The 15,000-nt window shown below is 50.3% G+C and overlaps 1 protein-coding gene across 2 annotated transcripts in view; it reads left to right on the top strand.

Annotated features, from left to right (window-relative positions):
- The window catches only part of LOC143291258 (RNA-binding protein 24-A-like), a 122,828-nt gene that overhangs the window by 28,068 nt on the left and 79,760 nt on the right, over positions 1–15,000 (top strand). Inside the window, exon 2 of one of the 2 annotated variants that reach the window (XM_076601080.1) lies at positions 10,808–10,925. In XM_076601080.1, coding sequence (XP_076457195.1) covers positions 10,808–10,925 — 118 coding nt within the window. Of the gene's footprint in view, positions 1–10,807; positions 10,938–15,000 lie in introns of both variants that reach the window. The other variant, XM_076601079.1, reaches the window with a different exon arrangement.

The raw sequence follows: 15,000 nt of genomic DNA, 5'->3' as shown, positions 1-15,000 counted from the left end.
TGTGTAGTGTGTGTGTGTGTGTGCATGTATGTGTGTAGTGTGTGTGTGTGTGTGTGTGTGTGTGTAGTGTGTGTGTGTGTGTGTGTGTGTGTGTGTGTGTAGTGTGTCTGTGTGTGTGTGTAGTGTGTGTGTGTGGTGTGTGTATGTGTGTGTGTGTGTGTAGTGTGTGTGTGTGTGTATGTAGTTTGTGTGTGTGTGTGTGGTAGTGTGTGTAGTTGTGTGTATAGTGTGTGTGTGTAGTGTGTGTGTGTAGTGTGTGTGTGTGTGTGTGTGTGTGTGTGTGTGCGTGCGCGCGCGCGCTGTACTGTACTTTCTACAACTCCAGTTGGTTGGAAGAGGGATGGGAAAAGGTTTATTACCGTTCTCACAGGGACGCTAAGCAGACACACATGTTTCCATCGGCAACAAGCTGGGAGGAGCTTCAGCTCTGTGTGTGTGTGTGTGTGTGTGTGTGTGTGTGTGTGTGTGTGTGTGTGTGATGGGTAACTTTCCAGCATCGTTGCCTGTCGGTAGTTATTGGGCTGACAACACGAGATGATCTACAGAAGCGGCAATTACCTACGTGTAGTATAATACAACGCCGGAAAGATGAAATTTTGTTGTGAAAGTAAAAACGTTGATTTTGGGGGAGTTTATTAATGTTGTACGTGGGTGCGTGCGTGTGTGTGTGTGTGTGTGTGTGTGTGTGTGTGTGTGTGTGTGTGTGTGTGTGTGTGTGTGTGTGTGTGACGTGACAGACATACAGACAGACTTGGGACTCGAATGGTTTATTGGCTTCAGTTGAGCAAAATGCTGCATATCACCATTCCACGTGAAATATACATGCATCTTCCTTCCCCGTCCACCCCCACCCCCACCACACACACACACACACACTACACACACACACACACACATACAACACACACAACACACACACACATACTACACACACACACACACACATACACACACACACACACATAGTACACACACACACTCACATACACACACATACTACACACACATACTACACACACACACACGTACACACACACACGTATACACACACACACACACACACACACACAGATCCTCCACCTCCGTTCCCTACTGCTCTGTCTAAGGATGGTGGCCGCTTTGATGTGGATGTATATGTGGCCAGCTTGTTGAGTGCAATGGGTGGGCGGAGGTGATGGTAGTGGTGGGAGGCAGGGGGAGGTGGTGTTGGTGGTGGTGGTGTTGGGAAAAGTGTGAGTGCTTTTCCCTTATAAACCTTTTCCGTTTATATCAGCTTTTTCTCTCTCTCTCTCTCTCTCCTTTGGGGGTGGTGGGGGGACGTGATGGAGGTGGAGTGGGGGTGTGGGGGTGGGGGATGCTGCTTGTTTGTCTGTGTGCCTCATGAGGTAGTCTGCTGCCATTCAGCTAGCTATATACCCTCAGCATGCTGACTGCCGCTGTCTGGAGTTTCCTTCTCGTGGGACTTGGGGTGGACGTCTGGTGGGGGCGGGGGGTGGGGGTGGGTGGGGAGAGAGAGAGAGAGAGAGCGTTTGGTGTGTGTGTGTGTGTGTGTGTGTGTGTGTGTGTGTGCGTGTGTGTGTTTGTGTGTGTGTGTGACTGTTAACAGGAGTTCGTCAGTGTGGTGAGCGCAGTGTGGCAGTGTCCTTGAGGGGGTGGTATTGATGAAGAGGAGAGAGAGAGAGAGAGAGAGAGAGAGAGAGAGAGATGAGATGAAAGGAGATGGTCCCGGCAGAGGAAAAAGCTAGGATGAGCACGTTCCTCGTGAACTAGCTGTCAATCTTTGCGGGCCGTAAGTATGTCAGTCCATTTTTTTTTCTTGTTGAGAAGTCTCACAACACGTGCATGTATTTTGCTTCTTTCCACCAAAATCAAAATCGAATTAGTGGGGTTTTAAAAATTTATTATTATTATTTTTATTATTATTATTTTTTTTTTTATCGATTCACCATCTGACTATAGGCGTCCCTTTGCCACGAGAGCCGTCACAATTTCAGCCAATGAGAACACTCACACGGCTCCTCCAGGTTCCCACACCCCCCCGACCCCCATCTCCATCCTGTTTTCAACTTGTTTTTAGGCTGACGGGGCGTGGGGAGGGGGGGGGGGGGTTACTATGGATGGGAGGTGAACTTCCGCTGGTTTGCATTCATGGGCCTGCGATCTTACTTTTTAGGAGAGTTGAGTTTGCTTTGTGTTTAAAATTCATCCACGCCACCACCAAAAACTTAACAAGTATCCATATCAATGAATCAATAAACCCCCCTCCCCCCAAAAAAACCCACCAGAGTATGGCTGCCCTGCATTGCGGAGGTAGAAACGGTCATGAATACTCGTAAAAGCCCGCCTTGTGTACATTCGAGTGAACTGATGTGGGAGTTGCAGCCCACGAAGCAAGAAGAAGAAGAAGAAGAAGAATCCACTGCCGATTCTTTGGACCCATGATTTTTTTTTTTTTTTTTTTTTTTTTTGTTTAACACTTTTAAGTAAGCTGTGCGCTTTTTCTTGGGGTCCGGGTCCGGGGGTGGGGATGGGGGGTGGGAGGAGGCTGAACGACGTTTGAAGAAGAGTCCACCAAAGCTTCCGGATGGGGTTGGACTGAAGAAGACTTAAGGATGACTGACGTTCACAAACTGAGTGACCAAAGAAAGAAACACACGCTCGTTGAGCAAACGATGCATCATCGTTACGTTTTGATTTTGTGGGGGGTAGGGGGGAGAGGAGGAGGGGGGAGAGGGAGAGTGGTGGTGGTGGTAGTAGGTAGTAGGGAAGGGAGGATGGGAGGAGGAGGGAGGAGGGTGTGGGGGGGGTGTTGTTAAAATGTGGTGGGTTCAGCAGTAGGACAGACGTCAGGTAAGGGGGCACAACTGTGGCAAGAGATTTCCGCTGTGCCCCTCCCCCCCTCTTCCCCATCGTCATCTCTCCTCCTCCCTCTCCCTCTCTCCCTCCCCCTCTCTCTCTCCCTTGCACATTGTGTGATGGAGGGCATCCGTCTGTCTGCCTGACTGTCTGTCTGTCTGTTTGCCTGCCTTGCCTGCTTGTCTGTCTGTCTGTCTGCCTGCCTGTCTGTTTGTCTGTCTACCTTGGGGGGGAGGGGAGGGGAGAGGAGGGGGGGGGGGGATGTAGGGGGATAGGGTGGGGGGGTGTGTGTGTGTGTGTGGGGGGGGGGGGCGTCCAGAATTCATCCCGCTCAGACGTTGTACACCTTTATTTCATTACCATTCTCCTTCCTTATTTATTTATTTATTTATTTATTATTATTATTATTTTATTATTATTATTATTATTACCCCCTTTTTTATATATTATAATTATTATTTATTTATTTACTTATTTATGTACGCTTATCTATTATTTATTCACCTTTTTTTTCTCAAGGCCTGACTAAGCGCGTTGGGTTACTACGCTGCTGGTCAGGCATCTATCGGCTTGGCAGATGTGGTGTAGCGTATATGGATTTTGTCCGAACGCAGTGACTACGCCTCATTATTGAGCTACTCATACTGAAACTCTCTTTCCTCGTCGCCACCTTTCTCCCACAGTCCCTTCTGCCTATCTCTCTTCTCCCGATCGTTCTTTCTTCTGTTCTCTCTCCTCTCGTTAGTGATGGGGAGGGGACGGGGGGGTGTGATGAGGGGAACGGGTAGATGAGGAGAGGGTGGATGGGTAGGTAAAGTAGGGGGATGGGGGTGATGATGACGGGAATGGGTAAAGAGGGGGGGGGGGGGGGGGGATGGGAGGTGGGGGGGGGGGGGAGTTGAGGTGGGAGGGAGGGGGGGGGGTGGTGGAAGGGGTTGTGCAGGGAAGGGTGTGGAATGGAAAATGGGATTGCTGAATAATTCGTTTGGTATTTTCCAATTTATTATAATGATGGTTTATTGCTGCTGTACCTGCCGAGTAGAGAGAGAGAGAGAGAGAGAGAGTCTACCACAGATCATTCTGTTGCCAACAGGTAGGGTAACTTCCACTCTCGCTCTCTCGCTCTCTCTCTGTGGCTTTCTCGCTCTGTCTCTCCACCTCTCCCTCCAACCCCCTCCCCTCCCCCCCTCCCCTCCCCTGCCCTCTCCTGTCTCTGTCACCCCATGACAGAAGAGGAATGATAGCTGAAAGAAAATGAGAAAGTCTCTGAACCCCCCACCACCCCCAAAATCCCTCCCCCTCATCCCCCCCCCCCTTAGGAATGATAGCTGAAAGAAAATGAAAAAGTCTCTGAACCCCCCCACCCCACCCCCCAAACATCCCTCCCCCCTCATCCACCCCCCCCCTAGGAATGATAGCTGAAAGAAAATGAAAGTCTCTGAACCCCCCAACCCCACCCCTCAAACATCCCTCCCCCCTCATCCACCTCCCCCCCCCTAGGAATGATAGCTGAAAGAAAATGAGAAAGTCTCTGAACCCCCTACCCCACCCCTCAAACATCCCTCCCTCCTCATCCACCTCCCCCCCCTAGGAATGATAGCTGAAAGAAAATGAGAAAGTCTCTGAACCCCCCACCCCACCCCCCAAACATCCCTCCCTCCTCATCCACCTCCCCCCCCCTAGGAATGATAGCTGAAAGAAAATGAGAAAGTCTCTGAACCCCCCACCCCCACCCCCCAAACATCCCTCCCTCCTCATCCACCCTCCCCCCCCCTAGGAATGATAGCTGAAAGAAAATGAGAAAGTCTCTGAAACCCCCACACCCCACCCCCCAAACATCCCTCCCTCCTCATCCACCTCCCCCCCTAGGAATGATAGCTGAAAGAAAATGAGGAAAGTCTCTGAAACCCCCACACCCCACCCCTCAAACATCCCTCCCCCCTCATCCACCCCCCCCCCCCCCCCAGGAATGATAGCTGAAAGAAAATGAGAAAGTCTCTGAACCCCCACACCCCACCCCCCAAACATCCCTCCCCCCTCATCCACCCCCACCCCTAGGAATGATAGCTGAAAGAAAATGAGAAAGTCTCTGAACCCCCCACCCCCACCCCCCAAACATCCCTCCCCCTCATCCGCCCCCTCCCCCTCCCCCAGGAATGATAGCTGAAAGAAAATGAGAAAGTCTCTGAACCCCCACACCCCCAAACATCCCTCCCCCATCATCCGCCCACACCCCCGCCCCCGCCCCCCGCCCCCCCCCCCCCCCCCCACCGCAGAAGAAGACAAGGAGACCCCCCCACGAGGATTTCACAAGCCGTGAAGAGACAGTGTTCCCACAGCCACCCCCCCCCCCCTCCAGTCCCCCAGTCCCTGTCCATTGTCCACACACAGGTTGCCCCACCACCCACTCTTAAACACAACACTGGTGGCCGTTCTTTGAGGCCTCTTTTGAAGTGGTGGCTGTGAGCGAGGGTGGATGGAGAGAGGGGAAAGGGGCCTGGGGCACGGGGCACGGTGGAGTGGTGGTGGGGGTGGGAGGGGGTGGTGTGGGTGTTGGGGGGTGGGGGTGGTGGTGGTGGTATCTGTGTGGGGTAATGTATTGCTATGTTGGTGCTGTGTTGTGGTGTTCAGTCAGTACTTTCCGGTGAAAAGACGATGATCTGATCACACAACATGCTCGCGAATGAGACACTTCAGAAACAAGGTTGAGATCATACACCAACCCCCCACCGCCCCCCCCTCCGCCTTCCCCCTTCCCCCCACCACCCCCTCTCTCCCCCCCCCCTTATCCCCACCCCCCCCACACACACTGCCTGATTTTGAAAAAACAAAAGTGCTTTGGCCCAACCGAAATGCTGTGTTACGGAGAAGGCACACACTCATGCGCACACACCGTCACAAAAGTTCTGTGGGTAAGAAATGCGCATTGCAGAGTCAAATGAAGAAGACAAGAAGACCCCCACGAGGATTTCACAAGCCGTGAAGTGAAAGTGTCCCCACAGCCACCACCCCCCCCCTCCAGTCCCCCAGTCCCTGTCCATTGTCCACACACAGGTTGCCCACCACCCACTCTAAAACACAAAACTGGTGGCCGTTCTTTGAGGCCTCTTTTGAAGTGGTGGCTGTGAGCGAGGGTGGATGGAGAGAGAGGAAAGGGGCCTGGGGCACGGGTGGAGTGGTGGGGGTGGAAAGGGAGGGGAGGAGGGGTAGGGGGTGGTGTGGGTGGGTGGGGTGGTGGGGGGGGGGGTGGTGGTGTCTGTGTGGGGGTAATGTATTGCTATGTTGGTGCCGTGTTGTGGTGTTCAGTCAGTACTTTCTGGTGAAAAGACGATGATCTGATCACACAACATGCTCGCGAATGAGACACTTCAGAAACAAGGTTGGGATGATACCACCCCCATCCGCCTTCATTCAGACACACATTTGAATAACTTGATAAAGCTGCCTGTAAATGACATAATGAAGCAAAAAAAACCCAAAAAAACAAAAAACAAAAAAACCCAACAACAACAACAAAAAAACCCCCTCACCTAACCAAAACAAAACAAAACAACAACTACTACAACAAAAAGCCAACAACAACAACAACAACAAAAAAACAACAACAACAAGAAGAGAATGCTGGAATACAGACGATAATAGTTTGTGCTCTCTGGCGAGCCTTTGGTCACACAATACTGTCTTGTTGCCATTTTAGTGCTGTCGTCAGATTCTAGCCATTGCGCTGCTAGCACAAGATTGAATATCGGAACATTAGCAGCTACCCCTTTTCTTTTCTTTTTTTTCTTCTTTTTTTTTTGTTGTCGTTTGAGGGCTTTCAGGGATTTAATGTTTCGCTATATTATCCGCTCCATTTGCTTTATTAAGGGAGATAAAGTGTGCTGTGATAGCGTCAGATAACGACTTCCATTCAAGTGGGGGGTAAGGTGGGGGTTACTTTTCTTCTCGCGCACATTAAGTTTTTGATATTGAAGGCAATACAAAACTGGGTCAGGCCGTCGTTATCACACAGTGCCTTGTGTTGAGTGTTTGTGAGCATGTCATAAAACGTGTGGCCGTGCCCCCCCCCCCCTCCGCCCCCCCACCATCCTCCCGCCCCCTCGATATCGGGTCCCACCTGGGCGCTGAGTGTGCTGCTCAAGTGGAGGTCTCTCCATTGTGTTGGGTGGGGGGGTGGTTGGGGGAAGGGGGGAGGCTGATCCAACATTGAACTGGGTCTCTCAGCTCTGTGTCTTTGTCTCTCGGGTCTCTGTCTCTCTGTGTCTTGTCTCTCGGGTCTCTGTCTCTCTGTGTCTTTGTCTCTCGGGTCTCTGTCTCTCTGTGTCTTTGTCTCTCGGGTCTCTGTCTCTCTGTGTCTTGTCTCTCGGGTCTCTGTCTTTCTGTGTCTGTGTCTGTCTGTCTGACTCTTTCTCTCTGTCCATGTTCTCTGTGTCTCTGTCTCTGTGTCTGTCTGTCTTTTTCTCTCTGTCTCTTTCTCTCTGCCCCTCTCTGTGTGTCTGTCTGTCGCTGTGTCTGCCTCTGTGTCTCTGTCTCTGTGTCTGTCTGTCTTTCTCTCTGTCCCTCTCTCTCTTTGTCTGTCTGTCTCTTTCTCTCTGTCTCTCACTCTCTCTGCGTCTGTCTGTCTGTATGTCTCTTTCTCTCTGTCCCTGTCTCTTTTGTGTCTGTCTTGTCTCTGTCTGTCCCTCTGTTCGTCACAAAGGCTGTATCTCTTTCTCTGATTTCCTGTCTACCTCCCCCTCCCCCTCTCTGTCTCTGTTTATCTCTCTTTTGGTCGGTCTCTCTCTCTCTCTCTCCCGCCCTCTCTCTCCCCCGCCCTCTCTCTCTCCCTCGCCCTCTCTCTCTTTCTCTTTCTCGTTATTTAGTACGGCAGTGGACGAAAGCAGCATGTTAATCAGAAACAAATGCCACTGACACGTGTTTGAGCTTCATCAGTTATTTATTTAATTTATTTTGTCTCGCATCTGTCATGTCCCCTCTTTCTCTCTCTGTCTGTATGTCTGTCTATAAGAATAAGAATATGAATAACTTTATTATCTCCAACTGGAGAAATTTGGTCAGGTGCATTATCACAACATAGACCAAGTAAACAACATGGAGACCATCACTGTAAAAACAACAACAACAACAAGTTATTAGGATTATAACGAAAGACACAGATGTAAAACAAATATCACATACGTTGTTTCGTACTTTCATTCCACACATTGCAGGAAATAGTAACCAATAAATAAATGTTCCTCTTCTCCTCCTCTTCCTCCTCCTCCTCCTCCTTCCTCCTTTTTTTTTTTTAAGCCCCTCTCTCTGCCTTACCTTCCCTGCCGTCCCTTAAAATAAAGTGCACGTGAATTCAGTGTGTGGCTGTGTGGATGACGCTTGTAGACTTCAGGCTGACTTGACCTGACCTCGAGGAGGGGGGGTCACCACCACCCGGGGGGGGGCGGGGGTGGGGGGGGGGGCGAGGGGAGTGGTCGGGGGTGGGGGTGGGGGGGGGTGTTATTCACTGTTAACACCGTGAATCTGTGCAGCGCTGAACCAAAGACGAGACGGGGAAAAGAACTGAAATGATATGGCGATTATTTTCTTTTAAATAGGCACACGCGCAGACACGCACACCATGTAGGCGCGCGCTCTCTCTCTCTCTCTCTCTCACTCACTCTGCCTCTCTCTCTGTCTGTCTCTAAAACACACACAGACACAGACACACACACACACACACACACACTCACACAAATACACACACACACGCACACACGCACGCCGAACAGACGGGTCGGGTCTGGTCTGGTCCTGGCTGGGGGGGGGGGGGGGGGGGGGGGGGGGGGGTTCTTACACCTGCTGCATAGGACGAGGACTAAACAGGACGTCCATTAATCTCCAATCACCATGCAGTAGAGGAACTTAAGCCCCCACCCCCCCACCCCCCCTTCCCCTCGCCCCCCTCGCCCCCGGTACAGACACAAGCCCGACCGACCCCGTGCCGACAAAGACCTCACGGATCACTGCCGTTACGGTTCGTCCCAGCCGTTAGATAGACAGACTGGATAGGGGGTGTCAAAAGGAAACCTCTCCCCCCAACCCCCCCCCTTTTTTTTTTTGATGGCGCAATGCCTTTCTCGTTACGGCAGCGCCGCTTTCTTTTATCTCTGGCAACAGTACGTACGGCCCTTGAAAGAGCCCGCTACCTTTTACTGCACTGTACTATAGCCATACATCGGCTCTTTAGTTGCCCCCCCCTTGCGCATAAAAAAAAAAAAAAAAAAAAAAAAAAAAATCGGTGTTGAGCTGACAATGAAGGCCAATGATTAGGTGTGTCCGGTGTGTGACGCTGAATGGGAATGTGGAGTGGGAGGGGGTGTGGGGGAGGGAGGGGGACGTTGTGTGCGTGTGTGGTGGGGTGATGATGGTGGTGGTGGTGGTGGTGGGAGTGGGGTGTGTGGTGAAGGGGACCCGACGTATATGCCGTTGTGTTCCGAATCAGACAGACGTGTGCATGCTTGCAGGAGGTTCGGGGAGGGTGTGTGTGGGGGTGATGGAAGGGGAGAGAGAGAGGGGTAGGGGGGGGAGAGATTGTGGGGGGGGGGGGGGGGGGATAAGTCTACAGGTGTAGGTCCATAGGGAGCTTCAGTTTCTTTTTTTTTTTTTTTTTTTTTTTTGAAAATTAAAGGAAGATTGATCGAGATTCATACAAAGCAAGCGGGAGAGAGTTTTTTTTTTACGTTTCCTCCCTGATTTCAGCTAGACCTGTAAATAATCGCTCTGACGTGCAGTGACTGGAGAAAAATAAAGCCCCCCCCCCCACCCCCGAAAAAACCCAACAACAAAAAGCTAGCATAATAGTAATAAATAGATAAGTAAATTGATCACTTAATGAAGTAATAAATGGATTACACACACACACACACACACACACACACACACAAGAAGAACCCAACAAAAAAAAACCCTTTGTTGTCTATGACGTCCTAAAACGTGTGTGGACATGACGGCAGTGTGCGGGGTGTCAAGGAGATATTTCAGTCTAGTTTGTCTTTGTATTTGTCTTTGTATTTCTTTTTATCACAACAGATTTCACTGTGTGAAATTCGGGCTGCTCTCCCCAGGGTAGAGCGCGTCGCTACACTACAACGCCACCAATTGTTTGGGTATTTTTTCCTGCATGCAGTTTTATATGTTTTTTTCCTATCGATGTGGATTTTTCTACAGAATTTTGCCAGGAACAACCCTTTTTGTTGCAGTGGGTTCTTTTACGTGCGCTAAGTGCATGCTAGCACACGGGACCTCGGTTTATCGTCTCATCCGAATGACTAAGCGTCCAGACCACCACTCAAGGTCTAGTGGAGGGGGGGAGAAAATATCGGCGGCTGAGCCGTGATTCGAACCAGCGCGCTCAGATTCTCTCGCTTCCTAGGCGGACGCGTTACCTCTAGGCCATCACTCCATTTCCTTCGTCTTTTGCACTGACATGGGTCACTGACGTGGGTGGATGGATTGATAGGCAGGCAGGTCGGTAGGTAGGTCGGTAGGTAGGTAGGTAGGTAGGTAGGTCGGTAGGTCGGTAGGTCGGTCGGTAGGTAGGTCGGTAGGTAGGTAGGTAGGTAGGTAGGTAGGTTGGTAGGTAGATAGATAGATAGATAGATAGGTCGGTAGGTAGGTAGGTAGGTCGGTAGGTAGGTAGGTCGGTAGGTAGGTAGATAGAGATGGACAGACAGACAGGCAGATAGATAGATAGAGGGAGACAGACAGACAGAGAGACAGACAGACACACACACACACACTCCCCCCCCCTCTCTCTCTCTCTCTCTCTATATATATATATATATATATTTTAGATGACGGCTGATGAACCTTTTTTTTCTTTTTCTTTTTTAATAATTTGTACAGTAAGTTAACCCACACACGTACATGTATGTATGTACTGGCATACAGAGGCGCCGTGCTTGTGTGTTGACAGGTGACGATGGCTGACAGGACCGGTGCAGAGCGGGCCTGTAAGGACCCCAACCCCATCATTGACGGCCGCAAAGCCAACGTCAACCTGGCGTACTTGGGAGCAAAGCCCCGCATAAACGGTCTGCAGACTTGTGAGTCTTTCCTCTGTCCGTCTGTCTGTCTGTTTGTCTGTGTGTGTGTGTGTGTGTGTGTGTGTGTGTGTGTGGTGTGTGTGTGTGTGTTTCTTGTGTCTGTCTGTCTGTCTGTCTGTGTGTGTCTCTTGTAGTCTGTGTGTGTGTGTGTGTGTGTGTGTGTGTGTCTCTTGTGTCTGTCTGTCTGTCTGTCTCGTGTCCGTGTCTGTGTGTCTCTTGTGTCTGTATTTTCTTCCTCTCTCTCTCTCTCTCTCTCTCTCTCTATATATATATATATATATATAGAGAGAGAGAGAGAGAGAGAGCAATGTATCTTGATACTTGGGGTAAGGGGAGTAATAATAATAATAATAATAATAACAATGGATACTTAGCACACTATCCAGAAATCTGCTGTGGGTGCTTTACAAAAAAACAACACCAAAAAAAAACGCTTTTGTTACCATAAAACATTACATGTGTATCTAACAGCTACCCGGCCTAACACATACTACGCACACATAGGCAGGCACAAACTTACATAAACGCACGCACGCACACAATACACATTGATATACATCGTCACCATAATTATTTGGGGGGAGTTACCGGGGCCCCCCCAGAGGAACGCAGAACAGTGGCAGACATGGCAGCGTCAGGTGTCTGCCTGTGGATTATGAGCCGCGCGTTGAGGCAGATATATCCATCTCTCTCTGTCTCTCTGTGTCTCTGTGTCTCTCCCTCTCTCTCCCTCCCCACCTCTCTCCCTCTCTCTTCCTCTCTCCCTCTTCCTCCCTCTCTCTCTCTGTGTCTCTCTCCCTCTCTCTGTCTCTCTCCCCACCTCTCTGTCTCCCTCCCCCTCCCTACCCCCCTCTCTCTCTCCCTCTTCCTCTCTCTCTCCCCACTCCCTCTTTCTCTCTCTCCCTCTCTCTCCCTTCTCTCTCTCCTCTCCCTCTCTCCCTCCCTCTCTCTCCCCCCCCTCTCTCTCTCCATATACAGTCATATTCATATACATCGTCACCATAATTATTTGGGGGAAGTACCGGCCCCCAGAGGAACGGAGAACAGTGGCAGACATGGCAGCGTCAGGGGGTCTGCCTGTGGATTATGTCCAGTCACTGTGACTGCACTGGACCTTTCCTGGGTGTGGGGGGAGCCGCGCGTTGAGGCAGATATATCCATGTCTCTCTCTCTCTGTCTCTCTCTGTCTCTCCCTCTCTCTCCCTCTCTGTCCCTCCCTCTCCCTCCCTTTTCCTCTCTCCCTCCCTCTTCCTCTCTCTCTCTCCCTCTCTCTCTCCCTCCCTCTGTTTCTCTCCCTCCCTCTCTCTCTCTCTCTCCCCCTCTCTGTCTCTCCCTCTCTCTGTCTCTCTCCCTCTTCCTCTCTCTCTTCTTCTCTCCCTCCCTCTCTCTCTCTCCCTCTCTCCCTCTCTCTGTCTCTCTCCCTTCTCTGTCTGTCTCTCTCCCTCTCCTCTCCCTCTCTCTCACTCTCTCTCACTCTCCCTCCCTCCCTCCTTATCTCTCTCTCCCTTCTCTCTCATCCTCTCTCTCCATTCTCTCTCCCCCTCTCTCTCTGTCTCTCTCCCTCTCTCTCTCTGTCTCTCTCCCTCCCCCCATCTCTCTCTCCCTTTCTCTCCCTCTGTCTCTCTCCCTCTTTCTCTCTCTCCTTCTCTCTCTCTCCCTCTCTCCTCCTCCCCCTCTCTCTCCCCCTCTCTCTCCCCCTCTCTCTCCCCCCTCTCTCCCTCTTTCCCTCCCTCCCCATCTCTCCCCCCTCTCTCTCCCTTCTCTCTCTCCCTCTTTCCTATCTCCCTCTCTCTCCTCTCCCTCTCTCTCCCCCTCTCTCTCTCGCCCTCTCTCTCTCGCCCCCTCCCCCTCTCTCGCTCCCTCTCTCTCTCCACACACACACACACACACACACACACACACACACACACACACACACACACACACACACACACACACACACATACTAATTCAGTGAGTCAGTGATTTGCTCAGTCACCGATTCGAGCACGGAGTCCCAAGTCGCTCAACGAGGAACGTCATGAAGACGGGACGCACTGAAGCATGGAGGAAGAGTTAACGGGAAACAGGTGGTGAGGAGGGGAGGGGGGCTAGGGGGGTGGGGGGTGAGGGGTTAGGGGAGTGAGGGGGGGGAGGGTATAGGGAAGATGGGGGGGGGGGGGGGAGAAGGCAGAAAGGTGGGGGCGGAGGAAGGGAGAGGTGTGGGTTGTGAGGCAGAAGAATTAATTCTGTGTGTGTGTGTGTGTGTGTGTGTGAAAGAAATAGGGCAGTAGGGATTGGGGAATACTTCGATACATCTGGCCAGCCCCCCACCCCACCCCCGCCACACCCCCTCCCCCTTAATCCCAGATGACCTAACTTATTACCATATCCTCACCCCTCCGTCTGACCTCTGACCTCCGACCTCCACCCTTTTCCCCTGTTGACGACGACGACGGGGAATGGTGTGTGTGTGTGTGTGTGTGTGTGTGTGTGTGTGTGTGTGTGTGTGTGTGTGTGTGTGAGTGAGTGAGTGAGTGAGTGAGTGAGTGTGTGTGTGTGTGTGTGTGTGTGTGTGAGTGTGTGTGTGTGAGTGTGTGTGTGTGTGTGTGTGTGTGAGTGTGTGTGTGTGTGTGTGTGTGTGTGTGTGTGTGTGTGTGTGTGTGTGTGTGTGTGTGTGTGTGTGTGTGTGTGTGTGTGTGTGTGTGTGTGTGTGTGTGTGTGTGTGTGTGTGTGTGTCATAGCCCATACCGAAAGCAATAACTTGACCAGGATGGGTGGTATTTTGGGTGATGTGGTCACAGTCATACTCACAGAGCTCCCAACACTGACAAGATGTTAACAGGGGGCGGTGGGGGTGGGTGTGGGTGGGGGGTTCTGTTTGTTGCTTTGACGGTTGTGGTGTAACGTCCGGGATGACGCGCAAATATGGTGACGACGTCATGACGATAGCGATGACGACGACGACGACGACGACGATGATGATTATGCCCCGCCGACTATGATGATGATGATGATGATGATGATGATTCAGTTTGAAGACTTGGTTCGAAGTAGGAAACGTGGGTGTAGGACTGTGTGTGTGTGTGGGTGAAAACACAGTAAAAAAACAAAAAGACGTGTACAGTTCCTTGTGTTGGATCGTGCCGTGACTTTACACTTGACATCATCGCAGAAAAAAAATCAATAGGATTTTATTCACTCCCCTGTCCCCCCCCCCCCCCCCCCTGCTCCTCTAACTTCCAAAAGACCGATGGTTCGTTTGATTTTCTTTTTTTTTTTTTTGTTGATTTTTTTTAAGTGATCTATGTGCCACCGACACCTTTCTTCCCCTATCTACACATTTCTCCCCACCCTTGCATTTAGACTGAACTTTGTAGTAAATGTCATCCCAAGATATTGATCCTCTAGAGCAGTTCGTCACCTTTACTTCAAAATTTCCATACCACCATTTTTTTTTTTTTTTTTTTTTTTTTTTTCATATCTAAGAGGGATGCCCGCCCATTCTAAAAACCGTAACATTAATTTTGACAGTTAAACTGCAAACGGTCGGCTTTCCACCTTCAGAACGGTCAGCTGGTTCTGACAGGCCAACAAACAGTATCGGACATGAGAATGACTTCCTCTGCAAACAACATTAAGATTGAGAAAACTTCAACAGCGTCCTGAATCATTTGAACACACACACACACACACACACACACAGAGACAGAGAGAGAGAGAGAGAGAGAGAGAGAGAGATGCAAGTTGAAATCAGAAGATAAAGACCACAAAAAGCAGTGTCTGTTTCGTGTCATTTAGCGTTATTAATCGTTAAAAAAAAACACCGACGGGAAAACCAGAATAGTTAAAGATAAATACATAGATGAATAAAAGGGAATATCCCGGAAGAAATGGTTCCTGCTTTATATATATATATATATATATATATATATATATATATATATATATATATATATATATATATACATATATATATATATATATATATATATTTTTTTTTTTCAATTCAGTACAATGCGGTGTGTGTGTGTGTGTGTGTGTGTGAGAGAGAGAGAGAGAGAGTGTGTGTGTGTGAGAGAGA

The sequence above is a fragment of the Babylonia areolata genome, chromosome 16, assembly GCF_041734735.1.
Source record: "Babylonia areolata isolate BAREFJ2019XMU chromosome 16, ASM4173473v1, whole genome shotgun sequence".
NCBI classification, from domain to species: Eukaryota; Metazoa; Mollusca; class Gastropoda; order Neogastropoda; family Buccinidae; genus Babylonia; species Babylonia areolata.
The sequence above is the reverse complement of the archived record's forward strand: the minus strand, read 5'-3'. Positions and strand labels throughout refer to the sequence as shown.